The sequence below is a fragment of the Pararge aegeria genome, chromosome 14 (genome assembly GCF_905163445.1).
Source record: "Pararge aegeria chromosome 14, ilParAegt1.1, whole genome shotgun sequence".
NCBI lineage: Eukaryota > Metazoa > Arthropoda > Insecta > Lepidoptera > Nymphalidae > Pararge > Pararge aegeria.
The window spans coordinates 15,103,273-15,124,088 of record NC_053193.1 but is presented as its reverse complement, the minus strand read 5'-3'; the positions used below and the strand labels follow the sequence as shown (position 1 = coordinate 15,124,088).

At 37.1% G+C, this 20,816-nt stretch overlaps 2 protein-coding genes across 2 annotated transcripts in view; one reads left to right on the top strand and one right to left on the bottom strand.

Annotated features, from left to right (window-relative positions):
• Nucleotides 1-259: 259 nt before the first annotated feature.
• Nucleotides 260-5,376, top strand: LOC120629483. Its single transcript, XM_039898423.1, has 10 exons — nucleotides 260-287; nucleotides 398-495; nucleotides 1,011-1,157; nucleotides 1,267-1,338; nucleotides 1,615-1,695; nucleotides 2,564-2,690; nucleotides 3,512-3,698; nucleotides 4,368-4,541; nucleotides 5,041-5,113; nucleotides 5,206-5,376. Exons 1-10 carry the CDS (start codon nucleotides 260-262, stop codon nucleotides 5,374-5,376), a joined length of 1,158 nt encoding a protein of 385 aa, XP_039754357.1.
• Nucleotides 5,377-5,906: 530 nt separating this feature from the next.
• The window catches only part of LOC120629347 (thrombospondin type-1 domain-containing protein 7A-like), a 127,572-nt gene continuing 112,662 nt past the window's right edge, over nucleotides 5,907-20,816 (bottom strand). Inside the window, exons 18-29 of the mRNA XM_039898270.1 lie at nucleotides 19,887-20,067; nucleotides 19,321-19,482; nucleotides 18,633-18,783; nucleotides 13,511-13,664; nucleotides 12,970-13,058; nucleotides 12,164-12,306; nucleotides 11,250-11,373; nucleotides 10,188-10,361; nucleotides 9,268-9,422; nucleotides 8,785-8,930; nucleotides 7,538-7,628; nucleotides 5,907-7,261 (exon numbers count right to left, since the gene is read on the bottom strand). Of these exons, the coding sequence (XP_039754204.1) occupies nucleotides 7,219-7,261; nucleotides 7,538-7,628; nucleotides 8,785-8,930; nucleotides 9,268-9,422; nucleotides 10,188-10,361; nucleotides 11,250-11,373; nucleotides 12,164-12,306; nucleotides 12,970-13,058; nucleotides 13,511-13,664; nucleotides 18,633-18,783; nucleotides 19,321-19,482; nucleotides 19,887-20,067 (1,613 nt within the window). The 3' untranslated portion in view covers nucleotides 5,907-7,218. The remainder of the gene's footprint in view (nucleotides 7,262-7,537; nucleotides 7,629-8,784; nucleotides 8,931-9,267; nucleotides 9,423-10,187; nucleotides 10,362-11,249; nucleotides 11,374-12,163; nucleotides 12,307-12,969; nucleotides 13,059-13,510; nucleotides 13,665-18,632; nucleotides 18,784-19,320; nucleotides 19,483-19,886; nucleotides 20,068-20,816) is intronic.

Here is a 20,816-nt window from a genome sequence, read left to right as displayed (position 1 = left end):
TCTAATTCGCCATTTTGTGATGACGACCACTCTCGGTCATTATCAGCTTTCAAACAAATAACAAAACCAAAATCGGTTCATCCGTTCGGGAGCTACGATACCACGGTCAGACAGACGGTCGTACACACACAACACACAGAAACGTATAACTTTTATCACCACGTCGTTCTTGCGTCGGTTGTTAAAAAAATAGTAGTGAAACCAAAATAAAAATAAAACAATATTTTGTGTTCTAACAGCTTAATGACTTCGTACTTCCATGTATAAAATAGTGCCTACATGTACCAGTCAGTATTCAACCATTATTGACGAACAATTCGCTCGGGGCTTTCACCTTTTCATTGCTAATTTGCAATTTCTAAATAACCTTGGCTTACTTATCCTTTTTACTGTCTAGTAAAAAGATACCAAAGCTGTTTATTCGTGAAGTGTTGGAGCGATGGAATGGGCTGCATTATTAGCTCGCAGCGTGTTGGTGTGACCCCAATGCCTACTGTTAGTATTAAGGTGTTTCATGTTACTTACGAGTATAAGCTGTTGAAGAGTAGTTTGGGTAGGTTGCTCCGGGCGGCATTCAGGAGACTATGAAATACGCTTAAGTCATCGCAATTTTTTTTGGACATTTAAGTCTGGACATACCTATAGCGGGCAAACGAGTAAATGAACAACCAAGCTGATGTCAAAGGAGTGGGAGTTTTATTCGCCCATTGAACAACCCAAAATCATAGAGTGGATGGATTAATTGAAGGTTTTATTTAATAATTTTAATTAACGGACCCAGCGGATGGCCCACGAATGATGGCAAGTGGAAAACGATCGCTAACGTTTAACAGAGTACAATGTAACGGCCTGTGGCCATTAACCAGAGGCGTAGTTGTTAATCCTCATGTGTTACAGCGGCATCCCACCCTTCAGACCGGAACATAGTTACTTTGGACGAGCTCTGTCACAAAAAGCCCAACTAATTCTTAAACTTACAATTGTTTTTTAACAGTTTAAACTTTTATCAGTCGCAGAGTTCGTGGCAGCATTTAATTGGCAAGGAAACTGTGTTAGCTGCCCTTGCAAGGTTGGACCAGGATATTGCTAAAAGCGAGACATTTTATCCAGCGCAGAGACTGGCAGTCATCTCTGCAGAGCTGGAAAGCATACAACAGGTTAACACCGTTCAGTGCCCTTCTAATAAAACCAATTCTGGGTTGAGGATAAACTCAATCCGTTTTCAGTGTCGCTGTCGTTCTTACTTATGAGTTTTTTCTTCTTCAGGAAATAAAAGATTTTGAAGACGTAACGATGCTGACGTCAAATGCTGAATCTTATTCTAAAATAATGCATCAGGTAGTGCTTCAAGTAATCTCTTTCTTTTATTCACTTTCTTATTAATTTTAGCTTAATCTAACGTCATGTTAATTACATCCTCAACGTCATTATCATCATTGTGTTGTTGTATTGCTGTGAACTTAGATCTTCTCGCACGCTTTTGCATACATGTAATAAGTTTGCACTATGCACATCCTGCAGTTGATCATGATGAAGTATTCCTTGTAGCGTCCTGAGTCCCTAGGATATTAAGTTTGTCTTTTCATTTTATTTTTATTAACTTTCTGTTTTCAGATGTTTGTAAATTTAGATCTATACAAACGACCAATGTTGGCGGCAGAAAACGAAGATTTTGTGGCTAATGTTAACAGAAAGGTAAAAAATTATGACAGTTTACGTTAAGCTTACATTACAATATAAGAAGTTCTAGTTACGATGCTTGTACCGCCGGTATACAGAAAATTTTAACTGTTCTGTGGGTATACTAATTAAAATTAAAACTTAATCGATGGATTCGATTACATTGTTTATGTATTTTTATTTAGTTATCAGTTGCATAAACAATTGTTGCACATAGTTCCTAAATACATAACGATATAGAGGTTTCATTCAATATTATTCATTATTAATGCAATAATGGTAGAGCTGTCTGTGGATAGTTAAGTAGTGTATGCTAAACTTTTATGATGATTAATATTAACGTTTGCCGATAAAGAAAGAAAAGACAGAAAAATTCTTATTGTTACACATTTGTGTAAAATTGTAAACTTACATCACTGTTAAATAAAATAAAAATGTGTGACCAAGCAAATGCCTCAGTACAGTGAACACTAAAATGCGCAGCTGGTTTCAGCTGTTAAACTGGATCATCATCTGTAACATAAGCTATATCCATCAAACAGCTGTAATAGCGTTTTAGCTCCCACTGTACTCTCTACGGTTGGGAACCTCGCCCATATCGTTGAAACCTTTTCACAGTAGACGGAGAGGCGTTACTAATGTGCGCGGCGCCGGCAGCTATTTGCTCACACGGACTTTACATTATATAAAAAAAAATATATTAGAAAAAAAATTATATTTTGGAACGTACCAAACCCTTTTCAAATCTATGATTTCTTCAGCCTCTTTTGTAAGAAACTTTGCTTATTTTTCGAGTAATTCGGACGCGAGCTCCTAAGAACAGTATTTACACCTTAACCTATTGAGCACACTTATAAGTAAGTAATTCCAAACTCGTTTTTAGGAAATGCGTAGACTTGAGTTGGTTTGGCTTCGTAGTCGAGAAAAGGAATTAAAACAAGAGAGGCGTCTGCTGCACGCTCAACTATTGCGAATACGTTCACTCTATTCACAATTGCAACAGTTGCTCGGTAAGTTTGAGACTTGTACGTCACAAGGAAAATGATCGTGATCGATGATTATAAAACCCAATTTATAAACTTGTAGCAGCACATAGGGGTTTTGCAATATTTGACAGTTACTTTCATCACTTTGTAACTATCTACCAACTCTTCGCGAGTACAACATTTGCTTTGTTTTCATTGCCTTCGTTTAGGAATTATATAGTTTGTCTTCCAGTTTTTTACGTTTGCTAGCTGTTCTTTATTTGTAACCGTTCCACTTCATTATTCAGTTACGGGCTCATTTCATTGTTAATTTTTTTAAACATTCTCTAACCGATTTGCCACTCGGAAAAGAATTTTGCACAAAAAAAAATTTGGGATTTGGGCGGGGGGCGAGTTTTATCCAGGAGATCTTCGATGAGAGAAAATCGAAGGAAAACGTTGTGGCCTGACGAAACCTGCATGTCAACAAGTTGTCATAACGTTCTCAAGCGTGGGAAGTCTACAAATTCGCACTTGGCCTCTTAAATTGAAATGAAGTTAGTTAAAAAAGGACGGAGAGGAACATAGGTTACTTTTTATCCTAGGAAAATAAACGGTTTTTTACAAATCCCGTAGGAACCGTTCATTTTTCTGGGCTACACTACTATGTTACTCTCTGTACCTTTTTAACTAACTTTATAGCAAGAATCATGATGCTTATTGGTAGCTCAGTTGTCAGTTAGGATTAGGATAAAGCTTAATATTCTGCGTAAAATGTGGTAATGCGCAAAGTCGAACCTGCTTCTATTCAAATAATTATGTGGCAGCGAATGTTTAGTTACTAATTTTTAAAATTATGGTATAAGGGGTCATATGGAGCGATAACCAACGTCCAGATTTACAACTAGAAGATGAATTTGGGCGAGCTCATTCCATGCGTAATGCTCTCGCGAGCGTGAGCACGCGACTGAGAGCAGCTGTGGAGTATGCGCATTCCGCTCTGCGGTTACTGGATGATGCACTTCCAGCTTGGAAACTTGCGTCCATAGGAAAGTAAGTAAAAAAAATGTATTCTATTGTGACGTATTTGTGGGTTACCATCAGTCTCAGTTTTAGTTCTATTTCGTTAGTAGTTATTATTTATAGAGGTTTAGACAGGCGGTAAGTTACAAAAAATGCCAAATTCTAAGCAACAAGTAAAAAATTCGTGCCAAATCCTAAACTTCAAGTTTGAAGTAGACACATTGTTCCGACTCCACATAAAAAATATATCTCTCTCCACATAAATGTAGGATAAGGACAAAAAGAAGAAGACAGAAGAAAATGAACCAGCCAATGCTCCAAGAATCCGCAGGCACCCATAATAACACGTTACAATACACATAGGTCTTGGTTAAATGCCAAACCATCGACCTTTGAATAAAGAGTGTCTTGACTAGGAGATACTTCTCAAGCAGTTGAAGATCTTTTCAGACCTGTCGTTTGATGTGGACAACTTTGGATATGATCTGTTTTTTGCTTTGAATAGTAATAGTACTTTTTTATATTAATAATTGACGGACCAGCATATAACATTATTTATAGTTAGTTGAAAGCCATCAACATTTCGCAGAGCATGCAAGGAACACGTCCTGCACCGTGGCACCCTTTCATCAACCTGGTGGTAGTACTTCCCCGGGCGAGCTCTTTCACAAACTCTACTAGGTACTTTTTGTTTTTTAGAAGCGGTTGGGAGCGCACGGCAGCTTGCGGTGATGCATGCATGTTATTGGTCCGCGCACGATGTCAAGAGCGTTGTGCTAGAAGAGTTTTAGCGGCGTCTGCTGCACCGAGAGCAGCGCGGTCTTTACGACTGGCCTTGGACTATGCTTTCACTGACACTATGCATGATCATAAGTAAGTCAATCAAAGTAATCTATTAATAAAGCAGGCATGTAGGGGATACACTTCGACCCTGCAGCATCTTTTGTACTTGCCCCATTATTTTTTCCTCCTCACACTAACTTGTTCCAAATACCCAATAATTCACTCTAAGAGCTCTATTGATTTAATTTTACTTTAAGGTCGGTTTACGGTAATTGAGGCTTTTAGGTCGGCCTCTGGTCTTGGATGGTAAGAATATTAGCTAACAGAAAGGTAGATGGGCACTAAGGAAGCTTGATAGTTTTTGTCCGAAACTCCCAGTAAATTATCGTAGTTTCCAAATCTTACACAAAGTATGGACACAGTACTACCAATATATTTACCTTGGTGTGGATTTAAACAGGAATGGCTTTAGGTACACTAATATTATGAAATTAAAAATGTGGGTGTCAGGTAGGTTAAAGGCTTCTTTATCACGAAAAGACATAAAATGAACATAAGATTTTATGCAGATATTTATTATTTGTTGCAGATATCAAAGGGCAACGGAAATATTTTTGCAGTTTAAAGAAGCTCTTGTGCAATTAGTCAATTCGATCCATCAGGTAAATAATATTTATTATAAATAAGTATAAGGGCTTTTGTGTTATATTATAACTTCTTGATATTTAAAACATAGGTTTCTTTTATGTTCCAGGTTTTCCTGAATAATATAGAAAACCTAGCAGTTACAGAAAAAGAGTTGGCGGAAAGTAGACGAAAAGTCAGAGCAGCAAGAGTAAACTATATAGTAAAAAAAGGTTTAGCTGATTTAAAATATGATCCAACCACATTAGAAAGCTTAAAAGGATTAGCTAACAACACTTGATTGGAGTCTTAAGAAAAAAAAATCACAATAGTAGGAGTAGGAGAGCATTTCATTCTAAATTTGGCCTTTACTGTCTCTTATGAAGTTTGAATAAATTATCTCATATTAGAGAACCATGGTGTTGCAGTAGATTTATGTAAGTATTGGGTAATAAAATAAAAGCTTTATTTTAAATAAAAGTCATTGTTATATAAAAACACAATCAAATTTTATTAAATATCAAATATTGTATTGTCTAACACGATTCCTTAACTATCATGTTTCACATCAATATCATATTATAATGGCATAATAATTATAATACGGTTAATACATTTCAAGGACAAAAGTACAGATGACAGTGAACAGGATAGAATGGTTAAAGTATTGCAAATATATTAGTTAATTGCTATCAACTAAAACTTTTATAATATAGTTACAATATAAAAGTTGATAAGAGTATTCTTAAAATTCATATTGTCGTGAAGGAACAAGACGTAGATAAATATGAGATACAAAATAGAATATATTTAAATTATTGATAACGGACGAGAGGCAGATAGCATTTTATATTTTATAAATTAACATCACATAGAGCAAAATACCATACATTGACGATAAAATTAAATGTGATAGAATGAAACATGAAATGAGAAAAAAGAATGAAACACCTTATTCTTACGAAAGTAGTAAGCACGAAGAACACACTCACATCATTAATACATACTTGACACAATACATGGGCTTAAATGGAAAATCTACTAAAAGTGTAATACATGATTATGACCAAATATTATCATGGGGTATATTAGCGCCTTAAATCTATCATTACATTAATATTGTGCGCCAAAGCCCTAGAGTTGTTGATGATACTTTTAAGCATTGGTATAATATCGACAATGGGCGTGAAGTTATTTCAGGTGACGACCTATTTCATGATGATTTATATTTAACACTGATATGTTGTATGATGTGTTTTGGTCGCTATTGACTAGTCTTGCAAATCTTATTCAATACAGTTCCTCAGTTTATTCCTTCCCTTTTAAAAATATAAATTAATTTATACAAAAAATATAATTGAAATGAATAGTTAGGACTATTTGTGCATTAAATAGTTTGATTGGCTTACAAAATAGCATTTTATTTTCATATCAAAATATAATTCTTTGATAAAACTTATTTAATAGACCGAGATTTTTTAAATATTTTAACTGATCGCTGTAAACACGATGTTGCGAGATAATAAACTGTAGTTTTTGAATAAAAAAAGTAAGAAATCACCAATTCGCAGGTTCACCCTAACATCATTATACTTTCGATCAATTCTAAGCTAAGTAAGACGAATTCTATAGCTACTATTGTAGCCAGTGCTAGTTATATTGTCAATCCGTAAAGCCCCATCGATTCGCGGCAAATTTCGCATGGAAATGTCGTAAAAATCGTCTAAATTAGCATATTCATATATGTCGTAAAAACATGGAAGCACTCATGCGGACAGACTGATCTCTGGCTTTTACATTCATACTATCCAAATACAGGTAAATATTAAACCGATTAATTTTACTGATAAGAACTATTTTCTGATATGATACGGTAACAGTTTACAGTTGAGTATTTTAATCGCACAGTAGAAATAATACGGAAACCAAAAATGATGTTATACATCGAAATATATCTGATAAAAAATTAAGAAAAGTTCAAAATAACAATCTATTCTAAGAATAAATAACAAAAAACAAAACAATTATGGAATGTAACAATAATACTGGTAACAAAGACAAAATCCACGATGTCGTTATGAACCTGAAATACACGAAATCGCACAATCAGGAGAAGCTAGTAGCCATTCAAATCTTCTTTGTCTTATACTTTGGTAACAGATTTCATTTTCCGACTCCTTAAACACCTGTGGATTAAAAAAGATATCAAAATAAATAAAAATCTATTATTTTAGCAAGAAAAAAATTTGGAATACTCGCATCATCATCATATATCGCATAACTTATAGTAATTTTAAAAAAGAGCGACAACGCGATAAAATCTCCACAAGTGAAGCTGAGATTGTTTAAGACGTAACTCTTATAGCTTTTATAATATTTCCGAAACGACCGCTATAGACACCAGGCATTATTACAAAATAATAGGGTTTTTAAAAATAGATAAGTTAAGGAAGGGCTTTTACCTGAGTACTCCACGATAAAACATGAATACGCCATACAAGCTTAGGAAAATAGTTGCAGTCCACACAACGGCCAACAATGAACTGGTTCCCTCTGTTGGAAAATATTATTTTCGTTAACTTCAAATTAGTGATTTTAAATGTGTGCTTTAACATAAAAAATTGTATTGGGGTATCCCAGGGTAATTCTTTTCGTGTGCTTCTTTAAACAATAGTTAAAAATGAACTACTCGTATGTATCTAAATAATATATATCCTCACATCTTTGTTTATTTCCTTTGGTTACCTGGAAGTGATCGGCTACATACCGATCTCTCCCAGGTTACCAAAGGATACGGCCACCAAAATGTACCCTTTTGCGCTATTGTGTTTATATTTCTGTATCTAATTTTTCTATTTTGTACAAAAAAAGTGTATTTATTCATAAAAAAAGGAAATCATTATAACTATATTGCTATGCAAATAGGGAAAAGTTCCCTTCACTTCAAGGGATTTGGCCCACTTCTCGTACATCGCACCATTTCACCGAGGCAGTTTGTGCATGAGCCGGGACCTCTTATAGAACTTGCAAGGTTCTTCCCTACGTGTGGCACCTCGAAGAGTGGATGTGCGACGGCATAGTAAACACCGATCAAAGAAAGGATCGCTGACGCAGGATTCAGATCATGATTGTTTTGGAAGGTAAGCCCGCCGAGGTATGCCACAAGTGCAGCCGAATCACGGATATGGCGCAGCATACCTTGGCTGAGTGCCCGAAGGTTAAATGGTTGGGCAAGAACTCTTCCTGCCAGCCGTGGTTTAAGGCTAGGGTATTACTACCCTAGCCTTAAACAGGTCTTTCGAAGCTGTGGTTTCCTTCTACGAGAATATAGAGAGAGAGAGTAAGGGTTGAGTGAGGTTGACGTAAACTTTCGCCCTAACCACCGAACAAGAGCTAGGCGCAGACGAATGGCCCATGACTTGCATTTGCCCCACTGAGAGGGATCTCCGATCGATAGATACGGAGAGCCTTTGTTCCTAGTGTGCTTTTGATTGAGTTTGGGAAGTATGGGTTTATTTGTGGTTCTAGAGGAATAGTTTCATCAAGTGCCACTGGCTGTAGTTGTGCGCGAAAGCGTTTTCGTGGCCAAGCCACCGAGGATTAGAGCACCGTGGGGTTTTAAGGATCCGATATACCCACTAAGCCTTCCCTTTGTGCGGTGGTTAGCATCCGGATTTCACCACCAAATAAGGATTGTGACTAAACTTACCAATGTATCCGTCGTGATAAATATCATGATCGCGGTCGCGTCCCATCCAGGCACGGCGTGGTTTCTCCTCACGTGGTTCTACGGCGAGCAGATCAGGAATCTCATTTGCATCTCCAGTGCAGTTGGCCCATTCAATTGTTATGTATCTGCATGTAATTGTTTTATTAATCAAATTTTGTTTCTTTGAAACCAACTTAGATGACCGGCCTCCAGCTTAAAGTACATAGTTTTATGTCGAGATTTGTAGTGTAGTTAAGGTTAGACTTTATAAACGTTACCAACTTCTGTGCCATTTAGAAAGTATCCATTATTCTTCTGCGTCATTTATCTATTTGTAATCAATAAATGTAGGTTGTAGCTATGTTAAAGGTAAATAAATGTTGATTCTCAAAATATGTGTACCTATTCTGTCAAAAATTTTCGATCATCTTTCCAATGCGGGTAAAATAAATCTCCACGTGGAGATGGAATGTAGCAATTCACCTGGAAGAAGTCCTGCAAGCCCGTCGAGGAGGTACAAGCAGTTGACGAGTGCGTGAGCGAGCTCCACCACGGCAAGGTCCCCATGAGCCCCACGGACCAGGCTGGCCTAGTTCAGACTCCTTGCAACCACACTCAGCTTCACATTCCTCATCTTCCTACAGAGTGATGATTTAAAATATTGGTCACAGTAATTAATAAAGTTGGTAGCCTGACAGGTGTGGGTTCATCTGATCAACCAGTCCAAAAATTCAAAATGTCAACAATTTACATTTTACATTTTAAAATTTATTTTTCTATCTTGTGAGAGATGAAAGCGGAGCCGGATGCTTCCAAGCAACCTTGTCATTAAGAAATTCATCAATTGTATAATAACCTCGCTGTAATAAATGTGTTTTAACACATTCTTTAAACTTATGCATTGGTAGGTCCAAAATTACCACTACAGAACACGTCTCTCCTTCCGCAATGAGAAAGGTTTAAGTCCGGTGGCCATCCGGCCCATTGCGGATTTCATTGGTGTGGCCAAGTGCGAATTGGAAGTATGTTTACAATAATATTATTCCATGTATCCCAGGTAAACTTTGGAATCATCATTATTAACCCAACACACGCCCACTACAGGGCACGGGTCTCCTCTAGAAATGAGCAGGGTTTAGACTGTTGTCCACCAAACTAAGTGCGGATCAGTAGACTTACCTACCTTATATTAACATACCTTTGAGTAGGTTAAGGAGAACTCTCAGGTATGCAGGTTTCCTCACAATGTTTTCCTTCACCATTCAAGCAAGTAATATTTAAATTTCTCAAATATAGAACACATTTAAATGATTTTTTAAATTTTTGGTACCACAGAGCAGCTGCAGGAAGTGCCTAAAGTTAACTCAAAATTGAAAATGAATATATTTTAAAAGTGTAGTTACCTGATGATGGAGAGGTGGTGCAACAATACGACCGGGTAACGCAGAAGCACAGCGCCACGGTTCAAGATAAGCGTCGGATGAGGGCTCATCAGAAACGCTCGTGAGTTCGCACCTTGCGTGAGATAGTTTCACGCCCCATCCGCAAGCGTTGTCTGCTTCTTCGCCCGATGATGTCTAAAATATTTGCCAAATCTCTTATTTCTTGTTCTAATCTGGAAATTATTGCGTTTCTGACATATACATCCAAATATCATAGTTTAGGACATTCGGATGTACGAAGTAAATCATTCAGGGGTCGTGATCCAACTGTTCTGTTTATAGAAGGGAAGGCCTTCGGTAGGGGCAGTTGCCCAACTTATATTTTATTGGACCCCCGACCCTATATCAAAGGCCACAAGAAGCACACTACCTCCTTCATCCAAGCAGAATAAATCTATCAGTTAAAAGGATCAATAGTACCTAAGCTCTTAACCATCTCTCAACTATAATACGAGTTAACTCATAGTACGAGTTTTTACTCATTTTAGGTAACAACGGTTCAACCAAACAATTAACATATGATTTCTGTCACTATTTATAATCCTGTGAATAAATGATTTTATTATTTATAATGTTATAAACTAATTGGGCAGAACAGTTGGGCCACGATCCTGAACTAAGTAACTAATATGTTTGTGTCACTCGCAGTAACGGAGTAAATTTTTCTTAAATACTTTTATTAGACGGCAAATTGGCACAGTGGCCACCCTGCTTTCTCAATCCAAGGCCGTGGATTCGATTCCCACAACTGGAAATTGTTTTGTGATGAACATTATTGTTTTACAGGGTCTGGTTGCTTATATGTATATTATATATATTATTCATAAAAATGTTCAGCAGTTATCTAAGCACCCATAACACAAGCTACTCTTACTTTGGGGCTGGATAGCGATGTGTGTATTGTCATAGTATATTTATTCTTTATTTAGTGTTTAATAATGAGACAAATACAGCGAAAAAGGCCATGGTTAAAACATTGCAAAGCTTTGAAGTGGTTTAAGATGATGTAAGTAGGTTGAGTACCTGTACATGACATCCTAGAAGTGGTCTAGCAACGAGTCGCAAGCATGGTTCCCGAGGACAAGGAGCACGTTGTTCGGTGGTCGGACACGCCCGTCCCGGCCAAACAGCTGATGTTAAATGTTGCCTGAAAACAATCAATAAATAAACATTTCCAATTTATTATAACCATGCTTCTCCGTCCGATCGACTTAAACTATTTTTTAACAAGCTTTTGCCCGCGGTCTTCGTCGGCAGAAACAGTTGGCCTGGAATAAACAGAAGCCTTTGTTACTTTGTTACTCAGCTCAACTCTATGACAAATATGGTATGGTATGTGAGTATGGATGTATGGATGCATGTATGTATGTATGTATCAACTAAAATAATGATAACTTTCTAACTCAGTATACCACGTAAAATAATAGTAGGTAGCCACGATGATTATGATGTTAGGCATCAGATGTATTCTAGCTTCTCGATTAACTCATACGCAGACGAAGTCGCGAAGGTCGGCTAGTTTAAAATAATTTTTATTCACTATGCTATTCACAATTGATCCGTTTACATATATGGGAAATAAATATTTGATTATGATACCTGCCACTAACTGGCGCATAAGTCAAGAAGCGTGGAGTATATTACATATACTTACGACCAATTCAATTTATTATTGTTAAATAGCGGAAACTACACAGACGTCTGACGTAAGCGTTACTTCCGTCAGAAAAGAAATCCGAGTTACTCCCTAGTCGTGCCTAAAGAAGTTTTACATCAATAAAATGATTATGAATTTTGCCCTATTCCAACATTCAGTTAGGGCGTTGTTTATAGTGCGATGTGAATAACCTCGAGACATTTAAAAAAAGAACAGGAGTAAGAGAAGAATAAGAGAGATAGAGAATGGGCGATTCCTGGTATATCATGTATACGCCTACCTCATTCGTCGCATATGCCGCGCAGTGGAAGCGTCTCCGCAAGAACACGCGGACGCGTCCCAGGCACCCCATTCGCCTACTTCGCAGTCCACGCCGCACGGCACATAGCACCACGACTCTCGAGCTTCAGACGCGGTTGCATTCTGTTCATAAAAATAAGTTGTTGTACTGTATCACTCCCACAGTGGCCAGTTATATTTACTTTTTTTTTATTATTTAATAAGTCAAACACATAATATACATCAATAGTTATATAAGGTAAAAGTGTTAATTTAAAGGTGCGTAAACTCAAAACGCTCAGCCGTTTACAAAGTTTTGCATGGTTAATTCTAGTATGAGTATGTTGTTCTTCACTAAACAAGTATAGGATGTAATTCTTTTTCTCAAATGAGCTCAAATGTTCTTAATGCACAACCTAGTATGTTGATAAGACGGCATAGTTTTTAAAGGTGTTACAACGAGAATATGGCCATGAAAACCATCTTTAATCATGAAAATACCTAAAATCTCATTTTGCAAAGCGTTCTTTTTTTATTTCTTGAACACATAAAACAGATCAGGACAACATAAACATAAGAGCAACCACCAATGACATTAAAACTAGCCACTCTCCACCACATGCGTGTACAATAGGTGTGACGGACTTACGTTTTATAAAGTGGATAACGTAGCGTGGATTCATCCAAAATATAAAATATTTGCGATAAAAGTTCCGAGTCTTAATTTGAGGGAACAATGAGACATTATTAAACTTATGAATGGGATTGAACAAATAAATAAAGCGGCGGTGTTATAGCACTACTTACGGGACAATAGGAATCATTGACAAAAACTCCGTCACTTCGAAGGCATCGCACCGATCTCTTTTTCGTGCCTTCTCCGCATGGCGAACCACCTGCACAATTGTTTTTCTTTAAATTCCAATGTTAGTTAGGTACTGCAATCTAACCTTTTTTATCATTATAATTGACGGACAAGCGTATGGTTCTGATGTTAAGTGGACAACAATTTCCTCAAAGTGTTGCTCTGCTGTGGAACATCTCTCGATCCGCGAGGTATTTAAGAAAGATATTCGGAGCAGTGTTTGGGTACTTCCGATAGGAGTGAAACTAAATCTATGAACATATAATAAACAATATACATATACTCATGGGAAGTTTGCGGTGACGATGACGCGAGTTTAACGATTTTTGTTCACCTAAAAAGTACACAAATATAACAGTACACATAAAGCTCCGGAAAGCGTTCGGTGACGAGGACGTAAGTTCATTGATTATTGTTCACCCAAAAAGGGCTCGACGCATCTTAAGAAGTTTTCACTTCAAAAAAAATCTTGATTGTCTATACCTAAGGGTTGGCAGTCGTCCCATGGCGCGATGTGCCAAGAGTAGGTGTGCGGGGCGCAGGGCTCGGCAGCTACGAGGTGAGGACACGCTGCACCTCCTTCGTCCGCCGCGCGTAGCACCACGCGAGTTCTGTCTCGACGACCGCCCCATTTTGTCTATGACCAAGCAAACGTGGTTATAACTTACTTAATTAACTACGAACCAAGTAATCAAACTGCCTTGCGTACATTTATTTTATTTAATGAAAAATATACATTTTTTTTTTTTATGTTAACATAACAATATCTGTTACGGCGTAACAAAAACCCAGACGGGTTTATCCGTACACCGGTATTCATCATTAAGCGCTCGGAATTATAAGTAGGTACAGTATTTTAAAGCTACATACAAAATATGATATATGACGGGTAGTTCCAAAAAAAAAAAAAAAATAATGATCGCGTTTCAACCAGTTCCACATATCGCACTTTATCGTTTGAGTAAACTTTACACAGGATGTTCCAGCTATTTATTATTACATTTATTAGTTTGAAAGAAAAATGTTTTAAGTTTCTCCTTTATGTTTTTAGAGTTTATTTCCTGCTTTAGTTTATAAGGCAAGCTGTTCAGCAAAGTCGGCACTAGACAATCCAGGGTCTGCCTTCCGTACAAATTGTTACTTTGGGGAATAATGAGTTGGGCGTTTGACATACTGCGCGTTATTATTGGTAGTTTAATCTGCTTTTGGAGATTTTTCTTGAAAAAGTTCTCCATTAATAAGGTATATTTAATTTTATCGTGTATTGGCATGATTTTACAGTACGAGAATAATTCATGGTAATTACCTCTAAAATTGTTTTTGACTTTGTATGGTACAACGGTTTTTAGCAAGCGCATTTGGAGCTGGTAAATGGTATCTAAATGTGATTTACATGTTCTCCCATAACTACTAAGACCATAGGCAATAGTTGATTCGGCAAGAGCTTTGTAAAGCGATAAGCGTATACTATAAGGAATTCTATTTTTTATAAGAGTAAATTTTGCCAACATGGATCGTAATTTATCACACACGTGGTTTATGTGTGCTGTCCACTTAAGACGATCGTCAATTACGACACCAAGGTATTTATGGTAACTAACCAAGTCAACAGGACCACAATTACACGGATTTATGGTAGCATGTAGGCACGCATGGCTATGGGCAATCAGGTAAGGAGTTACAGTACTTCTGTTTTGACTGGAGCTGATATACATTAGTTTCGTCTTTCTTGCATTTAGCACAAGCCCCATGTCATGAGACCACTTAGTTAGTAAATTAAAATCGGTTTGCAGTTTCAGAAGAGCTATATTTATATTCTCGCCCGCTGCTATAAGACATGTGTCATCAGCAAACTGGTAAATTTCACAATTTTTAATCAACCCAGTGGCGTCATTGACATAGGTTATGTAGTGCAACGGTCCTAATACTGATCCCTGTGCTGTACCTTCTGCAACAGGCATTCTGCTACTTAATTCATTTCCAACTTTAACTTGGTATGATCGTTCCTTTAAATAGTTTTTACACCAGTTTTTTAGAGGTCCCCTTATGCCACAATCATCAAGCTTTTCCAACAGAACATCATGCCGTAGTGTATCAAATGCCTTACTATAATCAATGAATACTATAAGTATATGTTGTTTTACATTTAGGTGCTTAAAAATTGTGTTAGTGAAGTTAGAGAGTAGTTGGGTTGTACTTTTTTGGGTTTGAAATCCATATTGGGTGTCGTTTATGATATTATTATCATCGTAAAATTTAGATATTTGGTTACCTATAAATTTTTCGATAATTTTATTAATTGTAGGTAGAATCGTTATGGGTCGGTAATTTTCATATTCTTTACGACTTCCGGTTTTATGGACCGGTCTGACTATACCAGATTTTAGTTCAACTGGGTATTCTCCTGTTTGGACTGATGCGTTTATCAGCTTTGTTAAAACTGGTAATATTTTTTGGCCTATATGTCTTAGGTCCAATGCTCTCACGCCATCTACACCTGGCGCTTTATCGCATCTTAATGATTTTATTATCTTTAAGACTGTTGCAGGTGTTGCTTTTTTGAATCGCATTGAAACATTAGCGGGATGAGCATAAGTAGATTTATCTAGTAGTGTAGTGTTACAATTTGGTATAATCTTTTTAACATTTTCGTAAAATTTTATTGCAATTTTTTTTGCAATTTCTTTAGTATCAGTATGTATATTTTGTAGTGCATTTAATATTATATTATCTAAAGATTGTTTAATTCTACCCGTAATTTCATTGAGTATTTGCCATAATATTTTTGGGTTCCTTTTATTCTCAATAATTTTTGCTTTTATTTGATTATCTTTATTTTTTTGGATTATTTTATTAGCATAATTTCTTGATTTATTATATTTAAGTTTTAATATTTTATCACCAGGGTCTTTAAGCCACTGCATAAAAAGCCTATCTCTATGGGCGCATGCGTTTTTAATTTTATTATTTATGTTAAATGAATTAGTAGAGCATTTATGTCTGTCATAATTTCTTACTTTAATTTCCGTTTTTTTATAACACGATTTAATATTATTTATTATTATGTTATATATTTCATAGGGACATATAATATTCTTAACAGGCTGCCAATCTATTTCATCAAGATATTTATAAAGATTTTTATTGTTATATGTAATTCTAAATTTCGGAACATCCTGTATCCGCTGTGGTCCAATGCATGCGAATGCAATAGCGCGATGATCGGCCAGAGAAGTTCCGAGCGCTGCCGTGTAAACTTCTTGTGAGCGGGATCTAGCGAAAATGTGATCAATACATGACTTAGTTAGTTTGTCTTTATATAGTTCTATACGCGTATATTCTGAGATCCCGCACACAAGGCCGTGACCATACATAACAGTGCTATATTTATGCTTTATAGGGCAGTTAGATTTTAAATCTATGTTAATGTCTCCTAACACAAATAGGTCTTTATTTCGCTCGACTTTACTGAGAAATGTGCTAAGTTCCGCAGTAAATAAATGCTTACTCTGACTTGGTGGTCTATATATTGCACACAGAGTGGCGGTGTAACCCAATGAAGTAGTAATTTGGCCAGAAAGGAGTTCAAAGTGTATTGATTTATAAATTTTCTTAGTGAATTTGTGTTTTTTCTTAATATATATAATTATCCCACCTTTGCGTCCAGTACGCAGCTCTGTGTGCATTTCGTACCCCTGAATATTATATAAACGACTTAATGAGTCGGATATATTAGCCTCTGTGACAACGATAACATCGGGAGTATTTGAGCATTGTTGAATGCATTGCTCTAGCGATGTGAAATTTTTAATAATAGATCTAATATTTATGTGAATACATAACAGATTTGTTCTAGAAGGTATATAATCGATAAAGTTTTGTAGGTTTTTACAATCTGACACTTCGGATATATCTTCCTTATAGCTATCTAGGTTTAAATTCATTTCAGTATTAGGAATTAGTTACTATAAATAGGTTTAAAATAGTAAGTATTATAATAAGTATCGAAATAAAGTTGTTATTTTAGATTTTTAACGTCAACGCTTGACCGAATTATTATCGCTTTTTCTTTTTCACCTTCTTTGCGAACGCGTATGATACCTTTTTTGATCCATATGTATTTGAAGGTGCTGCTGAGCTCTGATTTACAAAACCACAGCAGGTATTTCTTATAGGGTGTCAGGGCTTCTCTTAGGTACACTATTTTACTATTCTGAGTTGCAGGATCTATATCCGTAACCATAATTTTTTTAACATTTGACTTTGAAGCTATCAACCAAGTAGTTTGAAGTTGTTCTGATTTAAGTTGCACCTGAATAGGACCTGGAACTTCCTTCTTGCCCGGAAGACGGACAGCATGTTTGATGTCGTCGACTTGTTGTTTTAGTACTGTCGCTACTTGTTTAGCAATTAGCATGACATTTTCGTCATCCTTTTGTGGGACATTACATATTTCAACACAGTCAGATAGTTCTCGCTGCTCTTTTTCCTGTAAACGTTGTTCTAGAGCTCCTACTCTCGTTTCTAAGTTGTTATTTCGGTTTGTAAGCTCAATGTTCTTCTTTTTTAGGTCTTGTAAGGTACCTTGACAGGCTTCTAAGGTCGCAATTACTTCATCCATCTTTTCACTGTGAAATTGTAACGACTGACTTAGTTCTCTTAACTCACGCTTCATTGTCTTTTCCATCTCCTTCGAAATATCTGCCAATAGCTTTTTTATATCAATTTTTAGATTAGGTACCTCGCCGCGTATGTCATCTTCCTCTTCATCATCATCAGGAGCAACAATTGAGTGACGTTTAGGTGAGATTTCATGGCATTCTCGACATGTCCATTCAAGATTATCAGCGGCACGGACAGCTGCCAGCTGCTTATTTGTTAGCTCTGAACATGTAGTAGTTAGGTGCACTATCTTCTCACATCGGCTGCACTCCAATCCAGGTTTAGTTTTAGTTATAACTTTACTACACTTATCACATTTTCCCATTTTGAGGGTAGTCTAAAGACTCACTTTACGAGTATAACAGATTGTAAGTACGTACGACGCGTTCGAACGCTCGGCGATGAATGATCCGGCGATGACATTTAAATAATAAGCGATGAATATATCAGAAGTCGCAGTGATAGCCTAGTGGTTAGAGTTACGGTGTCCCTTTGGGTGTAACCAAGTCCGATCCTCGGCACGCACCTTTCACTTTTCTGATTTATGTGCGTTCTAATTTTAGAAATTAAAAATATCCATTGCTTTAACGGTGAAGGAAAACATCGTGAGGAACGCTGCACGCCTGAGATTTCTAAATAATGAATGAATGAATTAATACACTTTTATTGTACACCACATATAGAAAAATAAACATATAGAAAAATTTTAAATAAAAATTTAAAAAAAAGTATACGATTTGGCGGCCTTATCGCAACATAGCGATCTCTTCCAGGCAACCAAATGCGTTGTGTCGAGAGTGTTCTCAATGGCGTGTGCGGTGTCTTCCATCAATCCGCACTGGGCCAGCGCGCAGCGTGGGAGACTACGGTCGACTAACCCTTCTATTTCTGCGATCCGCGTCCTGTATTTGGCTGATAACGGGTTGATGATGAGATTCCTGACCTGTTCGCAAGGGCTCCACTCGGACCACGTACTGACGACACAGTCGGCTGGGCAAGGTGCACGGCAGGTGGCTTCGCGGGACGGTGCAGGACCAGCTCCCGAGGCTTCGCAAGTCGTGTCTTCCAGCTTGTTTCCGTCTGCGTCGATGCATCTGCACATATTTATCATATGAAGTAAAATATATCAAGAGTTATGTATTAAGTAGGAGAGCTTTTTGTGACAAAGCTTGTCCTGGGAAGTACCATTATGCTTATTTCTGTCGCTTAGCGGCTTTGTTGCAATGCTGTGTTCTGGTCTGAAGGGCGTGATTGCTGGTGATTGGACCTACGCCAAGGTTGATGGACACAGGTAGGCACGTTGCAGGACATGTTTCTTGCATTAAATTGAATCATTGCTAAGTTGTGTTGTGTGTTTTAAAGGGGTTTTCATATCACTCCTTTGTACTTTCAGCGATTTTTAGTAGGTTAGGAGATTTGATTTTAAAAATATATATGGTGCTAATGGCATCAAAGTTTTTTCAAAAACTTCTGTGATCTTACAGCATTAGAAAAAAACTAAATGGGTTTATTTGATGTAAAATGTCGTTTTAGTTAAGCGACACTCTCTAGAAAATGTCAGCGTTACGACTTGATCAAAGGCGTGGATCAAACTATGTTGTATCTTCTTCAACTGTTACCATGTTACTTACGTGACAGTCCTGTTAATGATCGCATGACCACAAAGCGCGTGTCGCGGAGTGCACACGGCCCACTCGGTAAGCGACCAGCGTGGTTCCGGAACCACACATGTAGACCGTTGCAACGTCGCCCCACACTCTCTACCTCCAGCTGAACCCTCTTCTATCACTTCCCTAAAAGGTACCAGTTTATACTCAAAAATGCAGAAAAAAACAGACTTATCGAGTATATTTTCCTAGTTAGTGTGCTTGTGTACCTAGTGCTGTTGTAATTTCTATATACTCTTAACGCACATTTCACTCCGACACCGGAGCATCCTCAAGAGATGTTGACTTTACAATTAATAATTATAGTTCAGTCAACATCTTAACGTGCGAAGAACAGTTCTTCGGCAATGAACTCTACAGATATGTTTAGTGTGGAGTATAAAGATTGAAGAAATTATAAACCACCGCTGAATTTTCATAACGCATCACAAATACCATCTATGTGCCTATGCAATACAGAAATATTTGACTTTGACTTTGACCCTAAGGGAGTCAACTTAATACCTCACCAACTTAAACCGCTCACTCACCTGGTGCGGAATCTGAAGGCAGCCCTGGACCCAGGCTCAGCAGCACAAGGTCCCCAAGCAGCCCAAGCGCCAACAGCACAGTCCCTCGCACAGTGAACAGTGCAAGTGCCTCGGAGTAGAGATCCAAATTCTTCATCGTATGTAAATCCATCTGTAACTGCCTCACGAACACGTCGTGGACCTAGATTTCCAAGGTTGAAATTTTTATAATTTTCACACTTTTTACTTTCCAGAAGTATTGGAGAATTTTATTTTCTTCTATAGGTCTTTCCTATACACCATTTACATTTCCAAAATGAATGTCCCACTGCTGGGCAAAGACCTCGACTCCTTTTGGAAACAGGGATTTAAAGCATAGATCCTTAAAGCGCACAGCCATTTCGGGTCAGCGGGCAATATGTAGTCATAATATTTAGAGCCCATCTTGAGCAATAACGGCGATATTAGGTGATTTATATTTACTCATATTTAAGTATTTATAGTATATTATAGTATATATTAAATTATTAATTTATATATCATTAGTATTATTTTATGTGTGTATTCGGGACAAATATTTGTGTGCAATTTTATGTTAGTATGTATATAATAAAAATACACCCCACCGTTTGGTTTCTCTGGTAAGTAAGAAATGAACAATATGTTAGTAATATTAAGTAGAGTCACTACAAAGAGACATACTTGACTTTTCAAAAGTGCTTGAATTTTGATCAACCGATTCAAGTACAAGGCGGGAAGGTGTACATTCTAGCTCCAGGTAGGTACTGCGAAGTTCTTGGCACGAAAGCTCCGTAAGGTAATCGAACCTTATAGGTAAAGACATAGATACACCGCTAGTAATATAGTGCAGTGTACTAATGTATTGTATAGTGTGACACCTAGCGAAATCTGGATAAAATAATAGACACTAAATATTCATATCTTTAATTA